Source organism: Aspergillus japonicus (genome assembly GCF_003184785.1).
Source record: "Aspergillus japonicus CBS 114.51 unplaced genomic scaffold BO86scaffold_15, whole genome shotgun sequence".
NCBI classification, from domain to species: Eukaryota; Fungi; Ascomycota; class Eurotiomycetes; order Eurotiales; family Aspergillaceae; genus Aspergillus; species Aspergillus japonicus.
Genome location: NW_020291652.1, coordinates 304,857 through 329,327, shown reverse-complemented (window position 1 = coordinate 329,327; position 24,471 = coordinate 304,857). Strand labels below are relative to the sequence as shown.

Sequence of the window (24,471 nt, the reverse complement as noted above, 5' to 3'; positions counted from 1 at the left end):
ACACTGACATACCACTACCCGCAGCTTCGCATCCCCTCTAACTCGAAGAAAATCAAGCAAAGAGGCCCTCTACCTCCATCAAGAAGCCCATCTCCCCATCGTATTCCATCCAAACCTCCCGGATCTTCAGAAACAAGAAACCCAACCCGTTATCTCAGACCACCCCCTCCCCCAAATCCACCAAAGGCAACCCCAACCTCAACCACCCACCAAATCCCGCATAAAAAGAAAGGAAAAAAAAAAGTGCCACAAGCAAGACTCGAACCCCGCAACCTCGCCGCCCCCAAAAAGATGAGCTAAGGGAACAAAAGACATGCTTCGCAAGGTCGAACGCCCAGCAGCTTTCAACCTTGCGAGCCATGCCTCTGCTGGGAGAGGGGTACAATGGGTTATAGCTAAGCCTGCAGGTGCCTGCTTGGCCGTCATTGCTGGGTTTCGGGGGTCTGCGCAACGGGGTGGGTTGGGGGATGTGGAGAAGGGGGAGGGCGTGGGGATGCCGGGTTTTTGGAAGGATGGGTTGCTTATCCCCCTTTTTTTTTTTTTTTTTTTTTTTTTTTTTTTTTTGTGTTGAGGGGTTGGCTGATTTTCTTTGCGATGTGTCTTGATTTTACCTGGTTGTAAGATGGATGATAGGAAGTGAGCTTGGTACATAGGGAGTGACTGAGACACCCTGGCACCCTGGCATCATGGCATCTGGGGAATGGGTGGAAGTAGGACTGCTTACACAGTCGGTATTCAGATTCCTAGTGATGGAAAAAGTGTACTTTTGAGTAATACTTTGATCCAACTATGTTCGATGAAGAAGTCTTTCATCTATAAAAATCCCAAGAAAAATTCGAGCAGGTTGGAAGAAAAGAGAAGGCTGGATCCGATGCTAGGTATTCATAACATATAACAAAAAGAGCTATTCAAGATTCTAGTATGACTTTTTATTTTTCATTTCCTCGTCGCGTCCGTTCACATACTAGAATAAAGATAAAAGTTAGAATATATTATTTCGGACGACGTGTCATTTTGGAAAATGTTATCTTGGACGAGGCCGAGAAGAGGGGTAAACTGACCGGTTGACGGGGCTCAGACCGACGACCCGCATGCCGTTGTGAAGAACCTGGCGGGCAGACTCATACAAGGCCATACGGGCCTTCTTGAGCTCGGGCTCGCTACCGACGACCTTAAGCACGTCGTAGCTGGAGCTCAAGACGTGGGTCATGCGGAAGAGGTAGGTGAGGATGGTGGTGGGCTCCAGGGTCTTGGTGGTGTTGAGCAGAACATCGGGCCACTGGGCGAGCTGGCGGGCGAGGTCGATGGCGTGGGGCTCCTTGAGCAGGCTGAGATCGGCGTCGCCGAGCTCCTCGACGTTGAGGCCGGACTTGCGGACAATGGAGCACAGACGGGCGTGGGCGTACTGGAGGTAAGGACCAGTGTCACCCTCGAAGGAGGTCATGGCATCCAGGTTGAAGTCGTAGCCGTTGATACTGTTTCCGTTTAGTAAAACTACACATCAATTAAGGAAGGAACACATACCGCTTGCCAGTCATGTCCTGGACCATGACGGAGGTAATACCCAGAATGTCGGCGGTCTCCTCGGGGTTGTCGACCTGCTTGTACTTCTCCTCGTTCTTCCTCATGACCTCGTGCATCTTGTCACCCACATCGCGGAGGATGTCGTCCAAGAACTTGACAGTGCCCTTGCGGGTGCTCATACCACGGACCATACCGAAGTTGATGTGCTGGCAGCGGTTGGCCAAGTCCTTGTGGCCCATCAGCTCGGTGATCTTGAACAGCTGAGCCAAGTGCAGATCCTGCTGAGCGGCAACAACGTAGATCATCTTGTCGAAGTTGTACTTCTCCGCACGCTCGGTGATGGCGCCGATATCACGGGTCAGGTAGAGGGGCGTGCCGTCCTTGCGGACAATGATAGCCTTGCCGAGCTTCTTGGCACCGTGCTTGGTGAAGTCGACGATGACAGCACCTTCGGACTTCTCGGAAACACCGGTCTTCTCCAGGGTCTGGTAAGCGGCGGTCATGCTCTCCTGCTTGATCTGAGACTCGCCGGAGTAGACGTCGAACTCGATGTTGAGACGAGCGTAGGTCTGCTCGTACTTCTTGATACTGAGGTCACGGAAGCGGCGCCACAAAGCGAGAGCCTCGGGGTCGCCATCCTCCATGCTCTTGAAGTAGCGACGGGCGCTCTCGTCCTCACTGGCATCGACGAGCTTCTGCAGCTCCAGCTCCAGCTCCGCCACGTCCTCGCCCTTCTCCTTCTTGGCCTTGATCTGCTCCTTGAGCTCCTTGATGGGGGCCTCCTGCTGGGAGACGATGTTGTTGATCTTGACGTAGACGTCGAACAGGTGGTTGATGGGGTCCTTGGTCAATTGCTCCTCATTACCGAACTGCTTGAAACCGTTGGCCAGCAGACCGTACTGCTTACCCCAGTCACCGAGGTAGTTCATCTTGATCACATCCCATCCCATGACAGTGTAGAGATTGGCCAGGAAACCACCGATGATCGTACTGCGCAGGTGACCAGCGTGGAAAGGCTTCGCAATGTTGGGCGAGGAGAACTCGACGATGATTCTCTTGCGACCCTTGGAGGGATCGGCGGCGTCGCGGAGACCCTGGTTACCGTTGGTACCATAGGCGGACTTCTGCTTGAGAATGCGGTTGATGACATCGGAGGTGAGGATTTCCGGCTTGAAGAAGAATTGAAGGTGGACTCCGAAGGGGACGGGGGGGAGGACGAGGTCGGATTCGGGGAACTTCTCGGCGAGTTCCTTGCAAAGCTCCTGGGGGTTCTTCTTGATTTGAAGAGCGGCGACCTACAATGCGTGACATCACATTAGTCTGTTTGTCGCAAAAGAGCCCTGGCAGTCCACGCAGTCCACGAAGGTTTTGGAGCCCAAGGTGGGATGTTTTGGTCATATATCGCATACCGGGAGCACCAAGTCACCCTTGTCGAGGGAGTTCGTCCATGACAGGCGAGAGTAGATCTTCTCGGCGTCAATGTCGGTGGCAGCACTCAGCTTCTCAGCGATGTGCTCTCTGTAGACATCGACGACGTTCAAGGAGGGGTAGCAGTTGGGGAACTTGGAGGTCTCGGTGGTGGACTGGAGCGAGAGTCCCTCCACGGAGGAGACGAGGTCGGCAGCGGAAGACATGACGGCAGCTACGTTCTTCAGATGCGTCGCAGTAGCAAAAGAGGAACGCCAGGGAGGGGTTAATTGAAAGGGAGAAAGAGCACAGCCAGAGGAGGAAAGGAAGAAACGACGACTATTTTGTGGACAGTATGACTGGGCGGAAGCAGTCTTGAAAACGGCGTTAGAAAATCGCCGGGCCCCGCTTACCAGAAGGCGACCCATAAATGGAGGGGAAGGAAAGGGAAGGGAAGGGAGGGAAAAGCACGCCCAAGCCATACAACTTTTTTTCTTTCGCTCATTGACTGACTCAATGCGGCAGGCCGCCCACCATTCTGCCATAGGCGGTGACTGGATCAGACAAAGTCACATGTTCTAACTGTTACACGTGACTCCTAATAGCCCTTGGGCAAGCCCTACCCCTGTCATAGCCCGATTCAGTATAGCCTCTCCTGACGTCACTCCTCAGCGCAGCGGTCTCCTCATGGTCACCTGTTCGACCGCGAGTTCATCAACACGAGTTTACTTGCACTATCCAGTCTACCACCTCATGATGCACTGTCACCTTTCCAGCCTCCTCTTCTACCAAAACACTGCAACCCCCCTCACGCGACACCAACATGGGTAACAGCCGCCACGCGGCCCTGTCCAAGTCCATCCAGCGCGCGATCTTCCGCGACCCAGCCAGCTTCCGCAAGACGGTGCTCGGCCGATTCCTCGCCTTCTTCACCATCCTCTACATCAAACTCATCCGGTACGGCCACGTGCAATTCCAGAAGTTGCGCAGCGAGGTCTGGCAGATCGACGAGGAGGAGTACAAGGCCAGCTTCCGCAATGATAGCAAGAAGACCGTGCCCTTGAGGCCGATGGGCGACCTGGGTCTCTCCGGATCGGTATGCGCGTATCCAGATTCTCTTTTATAGATGCGGAAGGCTAACTTTGGCTTGTGCTGCCGCAAATCAGACCTTCTTCAGCACCTCCAACTCCCGCTTCCTGGTCAAAAGCCTGCCGCGACACTTCGAACACTCCTTCTTCCGCGAGGAGCTGCTCGATCCGTACTACAAGTACATGACGGAGCATCCGCAGTCCCTGCTGGTGTGGATCACCGACTACGTCTACTCGCCGTACTGGACGATCGGGAACCTGGTCGGCACCACCCCGGCCCACCACATCATCATGGAGAACCTGCTCTGCGGCCGGGACACCGACCCCGCGGGCGAGCGGTGGGAGACCTACGACCTGAAGCCGGTCGATTATTTCTTCCCGGAGCGAGATCTGGTGCCCGATCCGCTGGTCAGCAAGGCTACCTTGAGCAAGATCGCCGATAATTTCAATGACAAGGTCCGCATCAGCCAGTCGGCGTATGTCGCCCTCATGCAGACCGTCGAGGCCGACACGCAGTTCCTCGAGGCCGCCAACGCGGTGGACTACTCCCTGTATCTGGTCCGCTTCCCGGCCGCCTCGACGCCAGATATCGTCGGGCGGCCCGTTCCGTGGCGAATTGGGTTGGAGTCGGCCGATGGGAAGTGGAAATACCGCGCCGTCATCTTGGATTTCTTCTGGGCCAGGCACAAGCTGCATGCTCAGGCCATGACCGGAGTGATTCAGACCTTCAATGTCATTGGCCGCCAGGGGCCAATGACCATTACAACCACGCCAGATGAGTACAGGAAGAAGTTTCTGACCATGGTGAAAGCCATGATCGAAGTACAGGAGTGAGCCTATTCAAGCGAATTCAATACCACTCATAATGTCTATATCTCTGCACAGAGTAATTATGATAATATCATATCGTTTAAAAGGCCAGGTGCGACTTGGCCCTGTCAATATCGTTTCGTTTTGGGTAGATTCCGCTTTTGCGCATTCACTCATAACACCGTATATCTGCAACCCCAAGATAACCAAAGATACAACCTTTCATGCTGTGACGTTCTATCATATCTATAACGTGTGGGGTATCGGCACTCAGGCACCGGTACACCGGACTGCGAGACGAATACAAGACGCTGCAACCCAGGCGCAAGCCACTTAGAAGCAAAAGACCTGGTCCTCGAGCTTGCTGACGGGGCGAGCCTTGGTGTAACCAAGAGACTCGGTGGCCTTCTTCATGGCGCTGACCATGGGAGGAGGACCGCAGAGGAGGATCTTGATGTCGCTGGCGGGGGCAGGGAGGCGCTCCTGTAGTCGAAGAAGCATTGTTAGCATGTGGAGTATATTGAATCGACTGACGGGTGCAACGAACCTTGATCATGTCGGGAGTCACGAAGCCAACGCCACCGGTCCAGCCCTCGGGAGGGTTGTTGAGGACGTAGTAGATGCGGAAACGGTCGTCCTCCTTGGCCAGCTGCTCGAGCTCGTCCTTCATGAGGATGTCATCGGGGTTAACGTTGGCGAAGATCAGGTCGACCTGGGTGTTGTCGTTGCCACCGTTGCGAGGGCGGTTGCGGACAATAGCCTTGATAATCTGGTACATGGGAGTGATACCGGTACCTCCGGCGATCATACCAATGTGACGGCACATGTTGGGGGTGTAGACCATGGCACCCTTGGGACCGCGGACCTTCATGGTCTGACCGACCTGCAGGGTAGTCAAGTACTTGGAGATGTTACCCTGGGGGTAAGCCTTAACCAGGAGATCGAAGTAGCCGGCCTCATTGTCGGAGGAGATGGGGGTGTAGGAGCGGACAACCTCCTTGGGCTGACCCTCAATGTTGGCAGCGAGAGAGATGTGCTGACCGATGGGCAGACCCAGGATGTCGGTGGGGCGGGGGAGAGCGAAGCGGTAGATAGTCACATTGTGGGAGATGTCGGTCTTGGCCTTCAAGGTGAAGTGCTGGAACTCAGTGGGGTTGAGGACCTTGCGCTGCTCTGGAGAATGCGATTTCAGATCAGTTACCTTGTTCGTTCAAGTAAGTCTGACAAGTTTATATTGATGGACATACTGTTGCTGAACAGCTTCCAGCCGAAGAAGACAGCAGCCAACGCGACCGCGAGGGGAACAAGGGCCGAGAAAGAACTGGTCAAGGATTAGTTTGTCAGTCCCCAATGGCATGCGCATTGTGGAAAATATGCGTGAGGGCCACAAACCTCATGATGACGGCTCCTCCGATAGATTGAAAAGTAAGTGACAACGGAATGGGAGGGGAGAGTGGAGGAGGAATGGAGGGGGCGGAGAAAGAAGAAGAAGAGGAAGAAAGTCAGAAATAAAGGTGAGTCGGTAAAGGGACAGCCGGCAAGAGGAGACTCAAATGTTTTGTGACGGTAAAAACAGCGGCAATCCCAAGTCACGGGAGGGGGAATTCCCGATTGGGTAATTTGGTAAATTCAATGGGTCTGGATCGGCTGCTTATCGATAACTCGATAAGTCGATAACCTTGAAGTTGAATTTGTTTACTGTTAGGACTCAGAACAATAGATGGAGCAGTTATACATTTCTACTAGGTATTGACTTGGACTATACAATATAGTACACTAAGTCTGGAAGTCATGATGCTCTCAGTCTGTCCAAGCATTCAATGTCTCCAGGATTCTAACAATACGTCTATTGACCTGTTGTGAATGACCAATACACAACCAGACCCGCGCGGAATCCAGCCCCGTTGGGGATTTCCTTTCCCTTTCCCTGTTCTTCACTTGGGGTAAAGAAACCCGTCAATTCAAGGTTCTCCCCCTCACGCCACTTTAAGGCTCCGACCCTGATTTTCCCTATCTTGTTCAACAATTCCGATCTCCATTCTTTCTTTTCGCCCTTCTCCTTTAGTCCCATATTGCATACTCCATGATCATAGATCTCCTCCCCTCCCCTCCCCTCATCGCCCCTCCATTCCATTCCTAATCAGACATCCTCTTCCAGCCATGACGATCGACACCAACCCGGCCGAAGAGCCCCCAGCATTTAACCTAACCGAGGTCGATCGTCAGGTCCTCGCGCAGACCGACGAAGAATTTATACTGCACGACTGGGAGGATCTCAAATCCATCATAGGTGTGTGTGCCTGTTGTTGAATCTAGATTATCTTCACTTTCTTGAAGGTTCCATCACCACCATACGCTATCTGATCCTACTATTACCTCTACCTACCCCTCACTCCTTTCCCCTCCCCCCCAAAAACAATCCCGCCTGGAATTCCGCATTTCCCACCCACGGAAACAACCACTAACCCAACGCCCCTCGGCAACCACCCAAAAGCGCGCAACGATCTCGGCATCCTGAAGCGGAAACCCTCCGACCTGCACCGCTACCTGGCGTGGTCGGCGTCCACAAAACAGAAATACGGCTCCATCACCAACTACATCTGCCAGGAGCGACTGCACTGGGCGCTGCCGGACACGACGACGGCGACGACGACCACCACGACCACCACCACCATCACCGCCGCCGCCACTCACACCAACAAGCCCGGAGTAACTTCCCCTACTATTACCACTGCAGCGGGAGTCCCCGCAGATAGCGGGCCCGTCTTCCCCTACAACAACCCCACCCCCTTCGCCGACCCGGCCGACTACAAGATCCTGCGGAATGACTGGCCCTACGGCCTCAGCCCGGGCATCGCGCACCTGGTCGTCTGGCTCCGCACGCCCGTGGCCGTGAACCCGGACGACGGGGATCTGACACCCGAGTCGCGCGCCCTGATCGAGGGATTCGTGCTGCGCACGTTCGTGGGCCGGTTGGCGGCCGAGCAGCGCAACGGGGGTGGAGGGTTGTTTGCCGACTCGCCGCGCGACCATGTGCTCTGGTTCAAGAACTGGACTGCGCTGCAGAGCGTCCGCAGTTTGGAGCATATCCATGTGCTGGTGCGGGACGTGCCGGAGACGATTCTGTTGGAGTGGACCGGGGAGGGCCCGCCGCAGCATTGAGATGCGCCCCCTCCAGGGAATATGCATATAGATATATATCCATGCCTATAGCCTCCATTTATCTCGGTTGTCTTTGAAGCGAAACGATCTGTCGCGTTTGGCGCATTCCCCAGCTTCTAGCCATTTATGGAATTCCTCGATTGAACCTTAGTAGCATTGGGAATCGTAAATCTTCAGACAAAGCATGCATCAGCGACAGCTTTAAGAGTACAACAACCGACCATGAAAAAAATGAGGACAACATCGAGGAAATGATCATTGCTCCCTCTACATCAAACTATGTAAATCTTGCCACTGCCACAAGGGAAAAAAAAAAAAAAAAAAACGTAAAACCCATCAAATGCGCCGGCTCCGAAACCCATTTCCAGAAACAATACCCTAGCCCACCGACTGATCATGTCTTTTGCTCTTCCACAAACTTCAACGCCTCTTCCCGCGACACCACGTCGATCGTACTGGCCTTTTGCCGGAAGCTGACGCCGTAGCACTTCTCGGCCACGTGCAACATCTCCGGGCGGAAGGTCGTGCAGATGAACTGGCCGTTCGTGGAGTCCGAGATGGACTTGAGCATCTGCGCGACGGCGGTGCGATACTGCGCGTCGAGGTTGGCGTCGATCTCGTCAAAGAGGTAGAAGGGGGCCGGGTCGCAGGCCTGGATCGCGAAGACCAGAGCGAGCGCACACAAACCTGTTAATGTACGGGTTAGTCGAATGGAAAACAGAAGGTAGATGATCACGAGAGAGAGAAGAAAAACAACGAAAGAAAGGGAGGTCTTACTCTTCTGTCCACCGCTGAGCTGCTGGATCCGCTGCTGGTCATCGTGCTTGCTATTGAAGCTGACGCTGATGCCAACGCCAACGTAGTTCTCCACGCTTTCGCGGGTCTCGTCCTCGGACTCCAGGTCGTCGGGCTGGCGGAGAGCGCGGTCCGTCTTGCGCTGAATGATCAGGCGCCCACGGCCAGCCGGGACAAGCTTCTCGAACACGTTGTGAAACTCGCGGGAAACCTGCTTGAAGGTACGCTCGATGGCCTCGTCCTTGCGCTGGTCGAGGACGGTGATCAGATCATCGATCGACTTTTCGGATGCCTCGAGCTCCTCTCTGCGGCTCGTCAGCGTTTCACGCTGCTTGGTGAAGCTGTTGTACTGCTCAAAGGCCTTCTTGTTGACGTGGGAGTACTTCTTGAGGCTTTCGTTGGTCTTGTGCAGTTTCTTGACCACCGTGTTCGAGTCGGTGTTCTTGTACTTGCTGAAAGCTTCGTCCGGTAGCACACCCAGGTCGCGGATGTTGGCGGCACATTCAGCCGCCTGTTTGGTCAAAGCGGCCTTCTTCTGCATGCTCTTCTCCATGCGACGCTGGTGTTTCTCGATGGACTTGGCCAGTTCTTCGAGCTCACGTCGGGTCTCGGCGTTCCGCTGCTCGAGCTCGGAAACTCGAGCAGTAGCCTGGTCGATCGAGTCATCCACCTGCTGCAGTCGTTGAGCAAGCTTCTCTAGGGCCTTGTGCAGGCGCTTCATCTCCCGCTGTGTCTCCTTCAGGTTGCCTTGGCCATCGTCGTCGGCCATATCCATATCCTGCCCTATGAGCTGGTCCAACCGAGGGTTAAGGTTCTCCCGCAGTTCCACCTCGAGAACCGACTTGCGAGCTTCAAGCTCGCTACGCTGACTGGACAGCTCTTGGTATTGACGCCGCAGCTCTTGCGCAGTGTTGTTGAGGGTCTCCAAGCGCGCTTCTTCCTCGTTACTGAGCGCCTTCTGGAACGGTGATTTCAGTTCCGCCTCGAAAGCATTGACTTGATCAGACAAAGCAGCCAGGTTGTTCTCAATGTTGCGGATAGCTCGGCGTTTGGCTTCCAGGTTGTCGGTCTTCTTCTGGAGAAGATCGCGCTTGGCCTTAAGCTCTTGTCGCATCGGCCCGCTGCTGTTCTGCACCTGGTGTCTCTGTTGTTCCAATTTCTGCAGTTCGCCGACAGATTTCGTGATGAGCTGGTCAAGCTGCTCCAGTTCCTTTCGGATCTCGGTCCCGCGGCTCTTCTTGCTCTCATACTCGTCTCTCCACTTCGTCAAGTTCTTGACGGCATCGAGTCTTGACTGTCGCGAATCGTGGAAGCCACCGGTGAGGGCGCCTCTCTTGTCAGAACGATCTCCCTCCGGCGTGATTGCATTGACTCCGTGGCTGCGGGCATACTGTGAAGCGACCTGCAGATTCGGGCAAATGATGGTCTTGCCGAATACGTGGTTGAAAGCTTTCTCGTATTTCGCGTCAAATTGGAGTTTCTCAATCATGGGGATCGTGTCGCTTGCTCTGGGCATATTGATTGGTCTGGTGCGTAGCCGGTTCAAAGGCATGAATGTGACTCGGCCAGCCTTCTCCTGCTGGAGGATCTCCAAGACTTTCGTGGCAGTCTCGTCGGTATCGACAACGTAGTGGAAGAGACTTTGACCCGCTGTAACTTCGACGGAGGTGCGATACCGATCGCTGACCTCAAAGAGTTCCGCCATTGTACCGTATACTCCCTCGAGATTGTACTGGCGCTTGATCCGTCTGACGGCCGCAATGCCGCGGCTTGTGTTGTGATCCATCATCTGAGATAGGTTACGTTCCGCGCGCTCCACTTCGTTCGAGGCATTGGAAAGAATTGAGTCCAGCTTGGCCTCTTCTCTCCATAGCTCCTTTCGCTGGTCCATCAAACGGTCCCTCTCATCCTTGGCGGATTGAACCAGCTGTTCCACGGACTGCATAGTGTCTCCTCTGCCCTCAATCATTTTGCGCAGGCGTTCAGTCTCCGGCTCGAGAAGCGCAATCTCATTCTCAAGCTCCTTGATATCCTCCTGGGTCTGCGCCATGACGTCCTGGACGGAAGAAATGGAAGCATAATTCTCCTTGATCTCAGTCTGAAGCCACTTGTCGCGCTCACTCTTGTTGCGGAAACGGGAGTTGCGACCTTGCTTAGCGTACAGCCGTTGGCGTGCCGTCTCTGCTTCGGTGAGCTTGGCCTTGACAGCCTCCTCCTGATCCTTGGCAGCGTTGAACTGGGGTAGAAGCTCCTGCAATTCCGCCTCACGCTCCTGGATCGCCTCCTGCACGGTCTTGAGATCTTCATCGTGACGTGCCTTGAGCGCCAGAGCGGCAGCCTGGTTGTCGGACAGGGACTTGGCCTGCAACTCGACCTGCGCCAGAGCTTTGGAAGCCTCGCGACGCTCGTCTTCCAATTGAGCTTTATCGACCTTCAGGAATTCGATCTGCTGTTTGCACTCGGCGATTTCCGAGTCAATCTGCGCCATCTCCTTCTCTCCCTGGATGAAGCGATCGCGGTTCATATCAGTGTCCTCCACGCCCGTCTGCCTTTGCTCCTCCAGACTGTCGAGGAAACTGGCAATCTCCTGCTGCTCGCGAGAGTAGATGGTGTATTCCAAGCATCTGCGTTCCTTGTCCTTCTCCTGATAATTCCGCAGCTCGTCCTTCTCCTCCTCGAGTTCCGCCAGACGCTCGTTGATGAAATCCAGCAGCTCGTCGATCTTGGCTCGTTTGTTGTTCGTCTCGTGCATGATCTTCAGAGACTCTGCGCGGCGGGCCTCGTAGACCTGGGTTCCGGCGACTTCCTTGAGGAGATTGAGGCGCTCCGAGTCCTTCATGTTGGTCAGGGCCGTCACGCGACCCTGGGGCACAATGTAGTACGGATTGGACCGGGAGAAACCGGCCGACTCGAGCAGGTTCATCACGTCGGATTTGGTGGCGTTCTTACGGTCGAGGGTGTATTCGTCTTTCTTGAGGCCGATCGTGCGACGAAGCACCACCTCCGGTTTGCCGGTGGGGAACCGATCGTCCGAGTTGTCGAAGATGATTTCCACGTACGCCGACATCACCGCGGAGCCTGATCCTTCCTATTGTCCTGTCAGCTTCCTCGTGGGTGAGCGGGCGTGGGGGGTGCAGTTCCTCGGGAAGCCACGTACATGAAGAAGCGCCTGGCGCTCTTCTCTGCCCAGGTGTGTGTAGGCATCACTGAGAACGAAACGGATGGCCGCGAAGAAGTTACTCTTGCCGGATCCATTGCGACCCACGATCACATTGTGCTTCGGCGAGAACGGTTCAATGACTGTTTGGTCCTTGTAGCTGTAGTGACAAATCGTCTTTAGCTAGACGTCCCGGGACTCAGGACTAAACATACAGTCTCTTACCTCTTAAAGCCCTGGATGATAATCTGTTTGACGTACATCTTGACGAAGCGGCGCGCATGAGACACGAGAAACAATGGCAGTCGATTACAACAACCAAGTCATCACGCGTCAACCACAGACAAGAAAGACCACAGAAGCCTGCACCCGAGTGGGAGATCAATTGGGGCGGCTAGAGGATCAAATCACAACCACCGGAAGTTAGGTGACGCTTGCGACGAAATGGTGGAGAGCTTTGAGAGCGAAACCACGCGTGACAAACGACCCGATATTGTCGGTGTTCTTCGCAAAGCGCGTTGAGAGCCGCGGGGTTTCTGCCGGGCGGTGACCGTCCACTTTTGGGGCCCGCACTCAAGGTACCCGGCCGCCGGCTATTTTTTTTCCCAATCCGCAATTGTCCAATCCTTTTTTTTTTGAGAGGCAACAATCCGGAGGAATTCCTGCCACGTTGTTGTTGCAGAGTTCCATTTTGTCGACCATGGCGACTTCAAGCACTGATGCGCAAGCATCCGGTCTGGCCGATGGAATGGCCCCCGCTCACACTTACATCCCCAACCAAGGGTATGTGAACGCTGATGGCAGTCTCCCCGCGATGGCGGGGCAAGATCCTGAAGCGCAGAACGGCGGCGAGGGAGATGAGGAGGACGAGTACTACGACGACATTTTCGGAGAAGAGGAAGAGGAAGACGAGGGCCTCGACGAAGAAGACTTCAACTCCTCCAACCCGGCGGATCTCACAAAAGCCTACAACCGGCAACGCAAGGTCAACGAGCTGGCCGCCGATTCCAACGTCCCCAAGTGGACCTATCCGAAGACGAACACGCAGAAACCGACGGTTAACACACACGCCTTGGTCGACGACCAGATCAAGTCCCTGACGAAACACGCCGGCAAGATCAAGTTGGACGCCATGCAGTCGGGCGTGGCCGCCCGCGGGGACCGCGGTGGCGACCGCGCCGACCGCGCGACCTCCGAACAGGTGCTGGATCCCCGGACGCGGATGATCCTGCTGCAGATGATCAACCGCGAGATCGTCTCGGAGATCCACGGGTGCCTGTCGACCGGTAAAGAGGCCAACGTCTACTACTCGATCTCGTACCCGAACGCCGACGACCTCACCCCCGTGCACCGCGCCATCAAGGTCTACAAGACGAGTATTCTGGTGTTCAAGGACCGCGACAAGTACGTGACGGGCGAGTTCCGCTTCCGCGGCGGCTACAGCAAGAGCAACAACCGGGCGATGGTGAAGCTGTGGGCGGAGAAGGAGATGCGCAACCTGCGCCGCATCCACGCCGCGGGCATCCCCTGCCCGGAGCCCATCCACCTGCGCCTGCACGTTTTGGTGATGGGCTTCCTGGGCAACTCGAAGGGCGTCGCTGCCCCGCGCCTCAAGGACGTCGAGTTCGACATCCCCGACCCGGACGCCAAGTGGCGCGAGATCTACTACGAGCTACTCGGCTACATGCGCGTCATGTACCAGACCTGCCACCTGGTCCACGCCGATCTGAGCGAGTACAACATGCTCTACCACAAGAACCGGCTCCACATCATCGACGTCAGTCAGTCCGTCGAGCACGAGCACCCCCGCAGTCTCGAGTTCCTGCGCATGGACATCAAGAACGTCAGCGACTTCTTCCGCCGCAAGAACGTCGACGTCCTCCCCGAGCGCACCGTCTTCGAGTTCGTCATTGCCGAGGACGGCGGCCCCACCGTCCCCACGCCCGTCGAGCCCATGCGCGCCGCCATCGACCACCTGTACGCCACCCGCGGCGAGAAGGGCGATGAGGTCGACACCGCCGTCTTCCGCCAGCAGTACATCCCCCAGACCCTGGAGCAGGTGTACGACTTCGAGCGCGACGCCGAGCAGGTCCGCGCCGGCAAGGGCGCCGACCTCGTGTACCGGGACCTTCTCGCAGGCGGGAAGAAGTCCGCCGCCAACGAGGACGACGACGAGGCCAGCGACGCCGGCTCCGATGCCAGCGGTGGCGTCTCGGTTGAGGGATCCGAGTCCGGGGAAGGCGAGGAAGTCGACCCGTTCGCGCCCAAGCCGCCCCGTGGGAAGCGCTTCGAGGACAAGGACGAGAAGCGCGACCACAAGCTGAAGGTCAAGGAGGAGAAGCGGGAAAAGCGCGCCAACAAGATGCCCAAGCACATGAAGAAGCGCTTGGTATCGGGTTCCTCGCGCAAGAAGAAATGATTCACTCTCGTTTCTTAAAACCACCCTCGTATCGTTCTGGGTTGGGAAGTCAACTCACCATCGGCTCTGGGAAAACGGAAAAAAAGTCATTTTGCTTACGCACGATCTCATGACATATATACTTTATGACTCCGGGTTTTGTCTTGTCTTGTTTGGGTAGTAATGGTTGGTTGTTGTCTAGATCTATAGATCACCTGGGAGTAAATAGATACGCATACGTAGAAAGCGTTCGGAAATGTGAATAGGACTTTGGGATTCTGCATGAACACAAATCTGAAGATATCTTATGCTTTCATCTCCATCAATATCCTCGCCAAAGTATGTAGCAATCAACCTATCAGAGCTCTCTTTGATCATCAAACTAAGCCATATTCTGGACTAGGTCAAAGAGAACAACGTCCAGGTGCTTACGTCGCAGAGACAACCATGGCTCAGGAGTATGCATCCAACGGAAAGTTCATGTCCATGTTAAACGGACACCTAGCCAAAACATGGCTCTGTGCGTCAGGGCGAGAGAACGCCTATCGGTGAGTTCATCATGTAGGTTGACCGGATCATACAGAGGAGGGGATGTAGGGAGGCAAAACTTGTGTTTCAAGAAATACTGAAGTTTTGTCGACGAGCTGTCAACGACTAGCCGACTTGCTTGCTCCTTGCCTGCAAGCGAGCGAGAGCTTGCTCAACGGTTGACTTTGGTAGGTCAGGGATCACTTCATCATCGACGATAGGCTCTTCAGCTGCTGATGGGCGCTGCTCATCGCTTGACTGGCCGGCAGCATGATCGGCTGCCTCAGATGGCTCTCCATCTCCATTCTTTACATGGCCGCCGAGGATGCGTCGGAACTCGATCCGCATGGGTTCACGGCCAATGCCAGGCCAGATATCCGAGGGCAAGTAGTCACCTTGCTCCACTCGGAATGCTTCGCGAGCATTGACGTCCTCCTCATAGAGCTGGTCCAGCTTGTGCTTCGCATCACGTAGCACTTTCTCAACACGTTGCCGTACATGTCTTCGCCGCGACACTTCCAGGATGAGGCTGTCGTAGGCTTCCAGGAAGCCATCATATAGTGAATTAAGGTCAGAGAGGTCCGAAAGACCGCCGTCGATCCGTTCATGCTCCTCGCTCCATACACGCGTGAAATTGTGTGCCTGGGCAATATAACCGGGTAGACGCGCTGTAGCTAGCGACGAGATGTGACCAAAGACGTCCGTCGTCGCATTGTAGATGGAAAACAGACTATCCCGGTTACAGACCAGACTTTCCAGAACAGATTCCATCTCGCCAATGCGATCCTGGATCTCCATCACAACATCCTCCGCCTCAGCAGCATCCTTCATGAGTACGTTGACCATCTCCAGATATCCAGACTCGCTCAGAGGATCTAGAGGGGCATTTACATGAGCGTTAATTTCTTCTTCAATGTTAGGGCCACCACGGCCGCTGACATTAACACCAGCCGGCATATCACCAGTGATGTTTTGTGCTGCAGCACCTCCGCCTTCGGTATGCTTGACGGCAGTGACGCAGAGGTCGAAGTGCCGCACCAACGACTCTAGCAGATTGGCCATTTCCTGCGCATGCATTTCCAGCGAATGCAGCATGGATGGCATGGATGACAGGCTGGGTAAGCTAGAACTTGAGGCAGACGGCGATGACGAGGACGAGGAGCGGGAGGAGGCTAATTTCGTAGCCTCCCGGTAGTTGCCCAGGGCTTTCTTGATCGACTGAAGCTCATCGTCAAAAGCATAGTTGGAAGCATCCAGCTCCGCTTGAGCAGCGTTGGTGCGGTCGATTGAAGCCTTCAGCGCCGCATGAAGCTCATCAACACCACGTTCGTCAACAAAATCATGTAAGCTTTTCTGATTTTCTCCATTCGGCCGGAAGGAAGAATGAACGATTGTCTCTCGCAAGAGACCGAGGGTCTTTCTGAGACGGGCATCAGCTGCGTCCAGATCCTTCAAAACGCTGGCAAACTCCGATCGACCTCGGAGAGATATCTCTTCCACCTCGGACCGAACGCTGTAGAGAAGGCGGAGCTGGTTATTGAGCCCACGTCGGAGAAAGCCTGTACGTGCGGAAACTATGACACTTTCCTCCAATGCGGAACGAGCGGCAGTGACTATCTCATTGGCTCGCCAGACATGGCTGATAGAAGATAGCGATCGCTTCGCTGCGACAAGATGCGAGATAAGAGTATCCAATTGCGGAATTGAGCTTTCCTGGTCTTTCGCGGTCTCGCCCGTAGGGTGCACATCGTTTGATACGGCCGAGGATTCCATGGCTGACGACATCATGGACCGGGCACAAAATCACGACATTAAAGACAAAATAGAGAGTAAGAATGAGCAGAAGCTCGTACGGCGACGACTGCTCGGCTAAATGAATTCCTTCACGTGCTTGGACAGGTCCTTGAATGCGAGTTCTGAAACAGAGGACTAGTGACCCAATGAGATGTGTTCCCTAGGTAGGATATGTCGCGAGAATGGATAAATTTGGTACACAATCACCTCATAAAGCATATGATGAGTCTCGCCTCCTGTTTGTTTGTGCCTGTTGACGCCTTAGTCCAATATTGAGCGTCAATCCCATGCTAACTATGCGTCTGGCGGTGAGTTTAATGGACGCTGACTGGTAGAAAGAGTCTAACTGTGCGACAGCGGTGTAAGCCTCGATTATAGGTCATAAAAGTCCCCTGTCTCAGGAGTCGATCGAAAGTCACCAACCAAGGCAGAAGGATGAATCAGGGGGGATGGGGTGAGAGGACTGGGGCACTGGGCTGACTGACCTTGTTGAGCTACTGCCCGACTGTCCCGCGTCAGGGCAAAACAAGAGTAACTAAGGTGAAATCCAAGTAGTGATGACTAAGATAGAGTCATTGCGCGATTCGACGCAAATGGAAGTGATCGGGATCGCCAGCGATATTGGGGGTAGAACGGGAGGGACAGGTGATGTCCGGGTGCATCCTGAGTTGTTGTACGGTGTGTAGTCGGAGTCGAGATGGCGGAGGAAGGAAGATGTCACGATAGGCAGGCGGAGAGGCCTTAGACGTCAGGCGTCAGCCTGCCCGCATCGTCACCGCCCAGCGCATGAGCTTTGTACGGAGATGAGAGACGGGCTCTAGAATACTCAGAATTGATTGCTTATCTTTCTAGATTGACCCCAGATCCGGAGCTCCGGCGTGGTATGCAGCTAAGCCCAGCTAGCCGTCAATCGCCTGGAGTAGTGGCACAACCGAGTCAGAGACTATTCGAGTAGGATCCGCAATTATTGGAAGAAGAGTGGGAGACGATGGCGACAGATGGCAGAATTATGGAGATTATGGAGACAGGCTGCTGCATTCTGCCGTGGCAAAGCGCTTTTACCGCTGTTGTGAACTCCTGCCTCGATGGCGCAATCGCCGCACGTGACTTCGGCCCCCCCAGTCAGTAGCCGACGAGGTATGCTTTGCGTGATCGCTGGTCGATGTCGCGATCGCTGCAGAACACATCCCTTCTTTTCTCCAGTTCTTATTTATCTACCTATGCCCTTGCGCTGTTTCTCGAAGTGAAGTCTGGCTGGTCCATATCTTTCGTTGAACAACTATCATAACTACGACATAACGACTACCCAACCATACACTACACCCATATATACCCGTGCTAACTACTCCGTACACTAAATCTGCCTCCCGCCTCCCGCCCCGACCCCGAGTCACACTACCTTTGCGCAACTACGACCTTGACGACTCCTTCAATCCAACAAGAGCCTTTACCAGGGTCCTCATTACACGTCTTTCCCTCGCCACCCTCCTTCATTACAGAAATAAATCTCCTCAAGCTATCACTGGTTGACCAGACCCTCTGAAACTCACAGCGACCTTTGAACAGTGTTCGTTGCGACAGCCGAGGCCACGCAAGCCTGTGAAGACTCAGGCGCTGGGCACTTTCCACTATTCTCGTCTCGACAACAGAGATGGAAAACGCTCGGCGAGAAGATGATATGATCATCCCCTCGCAGTCTTCGTTGCAGTCTATCTTCGGTGGTCCTGCTGAAGTCGTCGACTACAGTAACGATGCCGATTCCGACAATTATCAGCACGAGCCCCACAGCCCTCCCGACCTAAAAGCAACTTCTGCGACCCTCGGCGATCAAAGCGTGGCACCTTTTCTCGCTCGACACGTTCCCGAACAGTACGGCGCTCTTGGACCTCAGAACAAGGGCCTGATGGAGCTGAGCGGCGCGGATTCACGCTATTGTTATCGCCATAGGCCTGACCGTAAATGCAGACGACAAGCAGACGAACCGACAATGGATAAATTGCAGAGAGTGAGTACTGCCGTACCCCGCCATCTTATCGCGCAATTGCTTCGACATGTTGCAGCGTGCGAAACTCAGTTTTTCCCAGAGCTAATCGTTTTCCGTCATAGGAATTGGAAACACTTCCGCAGAGCGACCAGCAGGGTATCGCACACGTTTGGTCCCTCTTTTCTGCCGCGCCAGCAAAACACCGAAAACTGCTCCTTCAGGGTATCATGGCCCAGTGCTGCTTTCCGCAACTATCCTTCATTTCCGCGACCGTTCGAGATCTCATCCGCATCGATTTCATTGCGGCACTTCCTCCGGAGATTTCTTTCAAGATTCTGTGTTACCTGGACACAACTTCACTGTGCAAGGCTGCGCAAGTATCACGGCGATGGAGAGCACTTGCTGATGATGACGTGGTTTGGCACCGGATGTGCGAGCAGCATATTCACCGCAAATGCAAGAAGTGCGGCTGGGGACTCCCTCTCCTCGATCGAAAGCGTTTGCGGGAATCGAAGCGTGAAATCGAACTGCGCGCCACAAACTGGGATATTAGCGGACCGTCAGCGGGTACTCCTGACACCTGTAACGCGGACACTGATGCGGCAGCGGTTGTGCCAGCAAACCCAGCGAATCCAGCGAAGCGTAAGCCTGATTCGAGCGAGGAACAGTTTACTCTCGTCAAACGCCATTGCTCGTCGCTTGCTCCGGCGCCGGGCCTCGGGAATGACGACGCCTACTTCAAGACACGATACAGACCTTGGAAGGAAGTCTACAAGGATCGTTTCAAAGTGGGAACGAACTGGAAATATGGACGTTGCTCCATCAAAGTTTTCAAGGGCCATACAAATGGTGTGATGTGTCTCCAATTTGAGGACAATATTCTTGCCACGGGGTCTTACGATGCTACGATCAAGATTTGGGACACCGAGACTGGCCAAGAGCTGCGCACACTTCGTGGACACGAATCTGGCATTCGTTGTTTGCAGTTCGATGACACCAAGTTGATCAGTGGTAGCATGGACCGCACCGTGAAGGTGTGGAACTGGCGCACCGGCGAATGCATTTCCACCTACACAGGTCATCGCGGCGGTATCATTGGCCTGCACTTTGATGCCACTATCCTCGCTTCTGCCTCTGTTGACAAGACTGTCAAGATTTGGAATTTCGAGGATAAGTCGACCTGCCTTCTACGTGGACACACGGACTGGGTCAACGCAGTGCGGGTGGATTCGACTTCTCGTACAGTGTTCTCCGCCTCAGACGATTGCACCGTCCGGCTCTGGGACCTGGATAGCAAGACCTGCATCAGGACATTCCACGGACATGTAGGTCAAGTCCAGCAGGTGATCCCGCTTCCTCGGGAGTTTGAGTTTGAGGAGCATGATGCGGAGTGCGAGAACGACAATGTCAGCACCATCTCCGGGGACATTGAGCCGGCCTCTCTTCAGGCTACACTGGGGTTAGAGTCCAACTCCGTCATGTCGCAGAGTTCGCCTTTTGGACCCGCTTTCGCAGACGGCCGCCCAGCACCACCGCGCTACATCGTCACCAGTGCCCTGGACTCGACGATCCGTCTATGGGAAACGAGCACCGGTCGCTGCCTGCGCACGTTCTTCGGCCACCTAGAGGGTGTCTGGGCTCTTGCCGCCGACACTCTTCGCATCGTTTCGGGAGCCGAAGATCGCATGGTCAAGATCTGGGATCCCAGAACGGGCAAATGCGAGCGTACTTTCACTGGTCACTCCGGCCCCGTCACTTGCATGGGACTCGGTGACAGTCGCTTCGCCACCGGCAGCGAGGACTGCGAGGTCCGAATGTACAGCTTCCAGAGCTGATGCCTCTTCTGCCTCCCTTTTTTCCCTTCTTTCGATAAATCTTCTTCCGCTAAAAGCTACGAGTGGCTTGGTTTAATGTTTGTTGTCGTTAAACTTTATGAAAATACCCATCATGTTTTTATTTTCGGGCGTGGGTTGAAAACGGTTGGGATGGCTGGAGGAAGCCTGGCGTTGGTGTTGTGTTGTTCTACTCTGGTCTTGTCAGGTTATAACCTATTTCAATTCATTCTGGTAATGCTGCTTTACATGGTGTGCTGCCTAAGCTGGTAAAGATCGAAGATGTCTTCTAGAGTTCGCTTGGGGTTAAGACTTGGTTGTCAAGTGTGCCATCAATAAGATGCTTTAGAACGACTTAAGCACAACACGAACATCTCCTCTTGCCCCTTGAAGTAAAACGCATACATCCAATTATTAAGTGTTCGACGCTGGAATATGCTTGCTGTTAATGTGAGTTACCTGTCCTGGAAGTTGCTCTAACTATTGACTCATACACACGCCCAGACACACATACAAAAACACAACATATATTGATCGAATCGAATCCTCAATAATGCAGTATAGAGCTTCACTTCATTCAGACAACGTACATCCCCGTAGAAAGACAAGCTATATAGAACCCTCACCCCCCAAATATGCCACCCCAAACCCGGTCCACCCCAAATCAAACCAGCAAGCAACCAAAATGACCAAGACCCGATGTATAGTATAGGATAATCGCTGAACCGCAGCAAACCGCAGCAAACCCAAACAAACCCATACCCCCCCAACACCCAAGTAAAGATCCTCCCATCTTCCTCCTCCTTACACACCTCCCACCCAGAAATCAAGGCGTGCAATGCACCCCCTCCAGCTGCTGCGCAACGACCAGCGTGGCCACGATAATCAGAATCATGAGGCCGATCTGACCGAACAGGATCCAGTGCTGGTTGCGGACGATGGCCTCGTTGGTTCGGAGCAGGTGCTCGTCGATATTGATGTGCCTGAGGCGTCTGGGGTTGGGGCCTGTTGGGGCTGTGGATTACGGGGTTATTGAGGCTCGAGCTTGGGAGCGGGGCATATCTAAGATGTTGATATGGGTGCTGTGGGTGCTCGTACCCTCTGGATTGAGCGTTTGTGTTGCGACGACTCGTGGGGTGGTTGAGGGGGAGGAGTCTTGGCCTCCTGCGATGGGGATGACGATGTAGTTCATCTCGTGGGTTTCTGGGGGTGGGGATGAAGATGAAGATGAAGATGAAGAGGGAGATGAGGACGAGGAGCCGAAGCTGGAGCTTGAGCTTGAGCTTGGTGGAGACATGGTTTCTCAGCCCAGGTAAGTGAAAATATAGCGAGAAGGAGAGGATATAGTGTTTCAGAGGAGGTCGGAATGGAATCGGGAGAAGGACTGAGGATAGATGGGACTTTGTTGCAGAAGATCACGAGATGCACTTTGCTCAAAGATCCAGCGGCTGATGTCTACATGACATCCTTTCCACGGTTGAAGGTGATTCATATCGTCCTTACCAGGAGTAACGGAGGGTGGTAATAATGATGAAGTCACTTAGTCACTCGACCAGCCCCAGACCTATATAAGTATAAGTATTTCCACGCTGACCTGTGCCATCCGGTTCTCACTATCTTATCCGCATTGAGAAGCCTATAAAGAAGTTTAAGAGAGCATCCCCAAAAATGAAGCCGGAAGCATCACCATCCCAAGACCACACCCCCAAAACAACCATCCCCCCTCCCGCCTACATCACCATCGACTCATCAGGCAGCGAAGAAGCCTACGACCTCGAAGCATACCCATCCCAGTACGACGAGGAAAGGATTCAGCACATCTACATTCCACCCCAGTCTACCGTCACCGTCACCGTCTCAGAACCAGAACGAAGACGTCGTGAGTCTTTTCCGCTGCCACATATCTCCACAAAGCCACCCTGCCCAGTCCCCTCCAACCATCTAGCCCACGAGGACACAGGACGATATGCCCCCCTCGCCTCCATGATCTTTGGAATCGTCCTGATGATCATAGTCGGCGGGCTAATTGCCATGGTGATCGTCGCGATTGTTTTGGAAGCGAAGAACGGTAATCTGCATTTCTTCCAACCCTCTCTATCACTCTGAGAAAGGTCATTCCAGATGAAGCATAATTTCACTGATGGTATCTCTCTCTCACAGTCTCCAAATCCAGCTAGAGCGGCGGCCAAAGCTGGATGTGAGCTTCCTAAGTGCCGCAGTTCCATTCTCATGCCTGCCCTCAACCCTATAGATTAATCTTCTGGATGATAGATGTGGGTGATGTGATTGGGGGATTGAGCTGGATAGGGCTTTGCTCTGTTGGTTGAATGGGACTTGGGTTTCCTTTGCTTTGCTCTTCATGACTTTCAGGGGGTTATTGCTGGGTGTTTATGGCTCTTGGCGTATGAGGTATGGGTCTCGAATGAGTTTACAGATGGGTTTATATTCTGTTTTGAAAAGCCTGGTTTCTTAGTTATAGTCGAGTCCATATTCTACGAGCGAGGTACTCAAAATGTAGCTATTGCTGGATAAAGCTGTATAGGAAGTCTATACCAGCATTGATTTCTACAGAAGATGAAGATTCTGCCAGTATCAAGAAGTACTACACTCTGCTCTAAGCTCCAGCAGCTGAAACTTTTACTGTATGCTTTCTACAGATTAAAACCAATTTACATCATCTCTACACCACAAGAAAGCGACGGCGGTGATAATAATGAAGTCACATAGTCACTTGATCAAAAACCACCGGCTGCAGATCTAGACATACAAGTCATTCCACACCGATATTGCCTCAGCATTCCCCTGTTCTTCTGACTTACACTCCACACATAAGTCTACACAGAGAAGACAAATAGGGTAGTATGCCATCTACAACCATGATGCCCGAACCATCGCATCCACCGCTATACCAAACCCCTCAAGACCACTCTTCATTAACAACAACCATCCCACCACCGGCGTACATCACCATCGACGTATCCGACAGCGAAGTCTACGAGCTCGACGAGTTCTCACCTACATACGACAACAAAGATGACGACGTCGAAAGCAACAACAACAACGACCAAACCAATAAGGATCAATCCGCCTTCACATACCAAGCCACGTCCACCGCCCCCATCCAGAAACCCCGTCGTCTCCGCCGGCTCACAGCAGCCCTACCCAGCCTCTCCTTCAAGCCCATCGCCACCACCGCCTTCAAACGTATACGCATACGCAAGCCTAAGCCTTCCACCTACCGCCCATTTGCAGGAACCCTCAAAAGAAAACGTGAGTTTCTTCCCCTGCTATAATAGTACACACAAAACTTCTCAAATCTAACCCCGAATCCAGGAATATGCCCCTGCTCCGGAACCAGCATAGTCGTAGGGTTTCTCGTGCTCGCCGCCATCGGCCTGACCGTCGGCATGATCATCGGCCTAATCGCTTCCCATGACGCGGAAGGTAAGACCACATTCATTCCCTCAGACATCACTCTAAAAACGACCCCCCAAAAAAGCGCCGAAATTGAGAATGCTGTCTTCGAAAACTAACAGAGTCTTCTCTCGCCGAATCCAGAACAGGCAGCGGCCAAAGCTAGGGTGGTTCTTGCAGATTACTGGTCCTCTCTCGTGACGATTTTCAACCGCTGGACTGGGTCTTCGTGAGTATAAGGCCGTGATGGGATTGACAGTCTAAGTTGGGCAGGGAGGGCTTGCTCGGTTGGCGTTAAGTTAAGAGGGTTATTTGCCGGGTCGTGGGTACTGGGGTATGGAGCTTTGGCTTTTGTTTATGCTAGTTACTTCAATTCATTTTTCTACCGTTTTTTTCTATGTAAATGATACAAAAGTTGACAATTAGATAGGTAAAGTTTATGCTCGCAAGTTTATAAAATGCTATCTATTAGGTATTTGAACACCTTAGTTTATTATGAAAGTTATATCACACAGGGGCATTTGATTATCACAACAAGGTTCAGTGAAAGTGAATATTCAAATGATTGGTATTGAGTG

At 53.6% G+C, this 24,471-nt stretch overlaps 10 protein-coding genes across 10 annotated transcripts; 6 read left to right on the top strand and 4 right to left on the bottom strand.

Annotated features, from left to right (window-relative positions):
• Positions 1 to 641: 641 nt before the first annotated feature.
• Positions 642 to 3,378, bottom strand: BO86DRAFT_388125 (arginine--tRNA ligase). The gene is made up of 4 exons (XM_025671776.1): positions 2,934 to 3,378; positions 1,525 to 2,819; positions 1,062 to 1,475; positions 642 to 964 (listed from the first exon to the last, which is right to left on the bottom strand). The coding sequence occupies exons 1-4, from the start codon at positions 3,156 to 3,158 to the stop codon at positions 958 to 960; spliced, it is 1,941 nt and encodes a 646-aa protein (XP_025529152.1). The 5' UTR covers positions 3,159 to 3,378; the 3' UTR covers positions 642 to 957.
• Positions 3,379 to 3,410: 32 nt separating this feature from the next.
• BO86DRAFT_388124 (phosphatidylinositol phosphate kinase family protein) lies at positions 3,411 to 5,209 on the top strand. The gene is made up of 3 exons (XM_025671775.1): positions 3,411 to 3,543; positions 3,604 to 4,027; positions 4,098 to 5,209. Exons 2-3 carry the CDS (start codon positions 3,755 to 3,757, stop codon positions 4,851 to 4,853), a joined length of 1,029 nt encoding a protein of 342 aa, XP_025529151.1. The 5' UTR covers positions 3,411 to 3,543; positions 3,604 to 3,754; the 3' UTR covers positions 4,854 to 5,209.
• On the bottom strand, positions 5,163 to 6,134 carry BO86DRAFT_309857 (cytochrome b5 reductase family protein; the record flags this gene model as incomplete). Its single annotated transcript, XM_025667832.1, has 3 exons — positions 5,163 to 5,312; positions 5,377 to 6,002; positions 6,077 to 6,134. Coding segments are annotated over 3 exons (834 nt in total), but the record flags the coding sequence as incomplete, so codon positions are not given.
• An 855-nt stretch (positions 6,135 to 6,989) lies between these two features.
• On the top strand, positions 6,990 to 8,111 carry BO86DRAFT_408773 (GIG1 family protein; the record flags this gene model as incomplete). The annotated part of the gene is made up of 2 exons (XM_025674365.1): positions 6,990 to 7,119; positions 7,324 to 8,111. 2 exons carry the CDS (start codon positions 6,990 to 6,992, stop codon positions 7,989 to 7,991), a joined length of 798 nt encoding a protein of 265 aa, XP_025529149.1. The 3' UTR covers positions 7,992 to 8,111.
• A 4,459-nt stretch (positions 8,112 to 12,570) lies between these two features.
• BO86DRAFT_388121 (serine/threonine-protein kinase RIO1) lies at positions 12,571 to 14,610 on the top strand. The gene has a single exon (XM_025671774.1). The coding sequence runs from the start codon at positions 12,644 to 12,646 to the stop codon at positions 14,360 to 14,362; it is 1,719 nt and encodes a 572-aa protein (XP_025529148.1). The 5' UTR covers positions 12,571 to 12,643; the 3' UTR covers positions 14,363 to 14,610.
• Positions 14,611 to 14,995: 385 nt separating this feature from the next.
• Positions 14,996 to 16,654, bottom strand: BO86DRAFT_378118 (autophagy-related protein 17; the record flags this gene model as incomplete). The annotated part of the gene is made up of 1 exon (XM_025670614.1): positions 14,996 to 16,654. The coding sequence occupies one exon, from the start codon at positions 16,652 to 16,654 to the stop codon at positions 14,996 to 14,998; it is 1,659 nt and encodes a 552-aa protein (XP_025529147.1).
• A 1,191-nt stretch (positions 16,655 to 17,845) lies between these two features.
• Positions 17,846 to 20,726, top strand: BO86DRAFT_336043 (F-box/WD repeat-containing protein). Its single transcript, XM_025668899.1, has 2 exons — positions 17,846 to 18,668; positions 18,770 to 20,726. Exons 1-2 carry the CDS (start codon positions 18,315 to 18,317, stop codon positions 20,480 to 20,482), a joined length of 2,067 nt encoding a protein of 688 aa, XP_025529146.1. The 5' UTR covers positions 17,846 to 18,314; the 3' UTR covers positions 20,483 to 20,726.
• Positions 20,727 to 21,305: 579 nt separating this feature from the next.
• Positions 21,306 to 21,776, bottom strand: BO86DRAFT_398284 (uncharacterized protein; the record flags this gene model as incomplete). The annotated part of the gene is made up of 2 exons (XM_025673544.1): positions 21,306 to 21,493; positions 21,578 to 21,776. 2 exons carry the CDS (start codon positions 21,774 to 21,776, stop codon positions 21,306 to 21,308), a joined length of 387 nt encoding a protein of 128 aa, XP_025529145.1.
• Positions 21,777 to 22,147: 371 nt separating this feature from the next.
• BO86DRAFT_398283 (uncharacterized protein) lies at positions 22,148 to 22,656 on the top strand (the record flags this gene model as incomplete). The annotated part of the gene is made up of 2 exons (XM_025673543.1): positions 22,148 to 22,547; positions 22,640 to 22,656. 2 exons carry the CDS (start codon positions 22,148 to 22,150, stop codon positions 22,654 to 22,656), a joined length of 417 nt encoding a protein of 138 aa, XP_025529144.1.
• Positions 22,657 to 23,358: 702 nt separating this feature from the next.
• BO86DRAFT_455277 (uncharacterized protein) lies at positions 23,359 to 24,197 on the top strand (the record flags this gene model as incomplete). Its single annotated transcript, XM_025677101.1, has 3 exons — positions 23,359 to 23,749; positions 23,813 to 23,923; positions 24,038 to 24,197. The coding sequence occupies 3 exons, from the start codon at positions 23,359 to 23,361 to the stop codon at positions 24,124 to 24,126; spliced, it is 591 nt and encodes a 196-aa protein (XP_025529143.1). The 3' UTR covers positions 24,127 to 24,197.
• Positions 24,198 to 24,471: the final 274 nt, after the last annotated feature.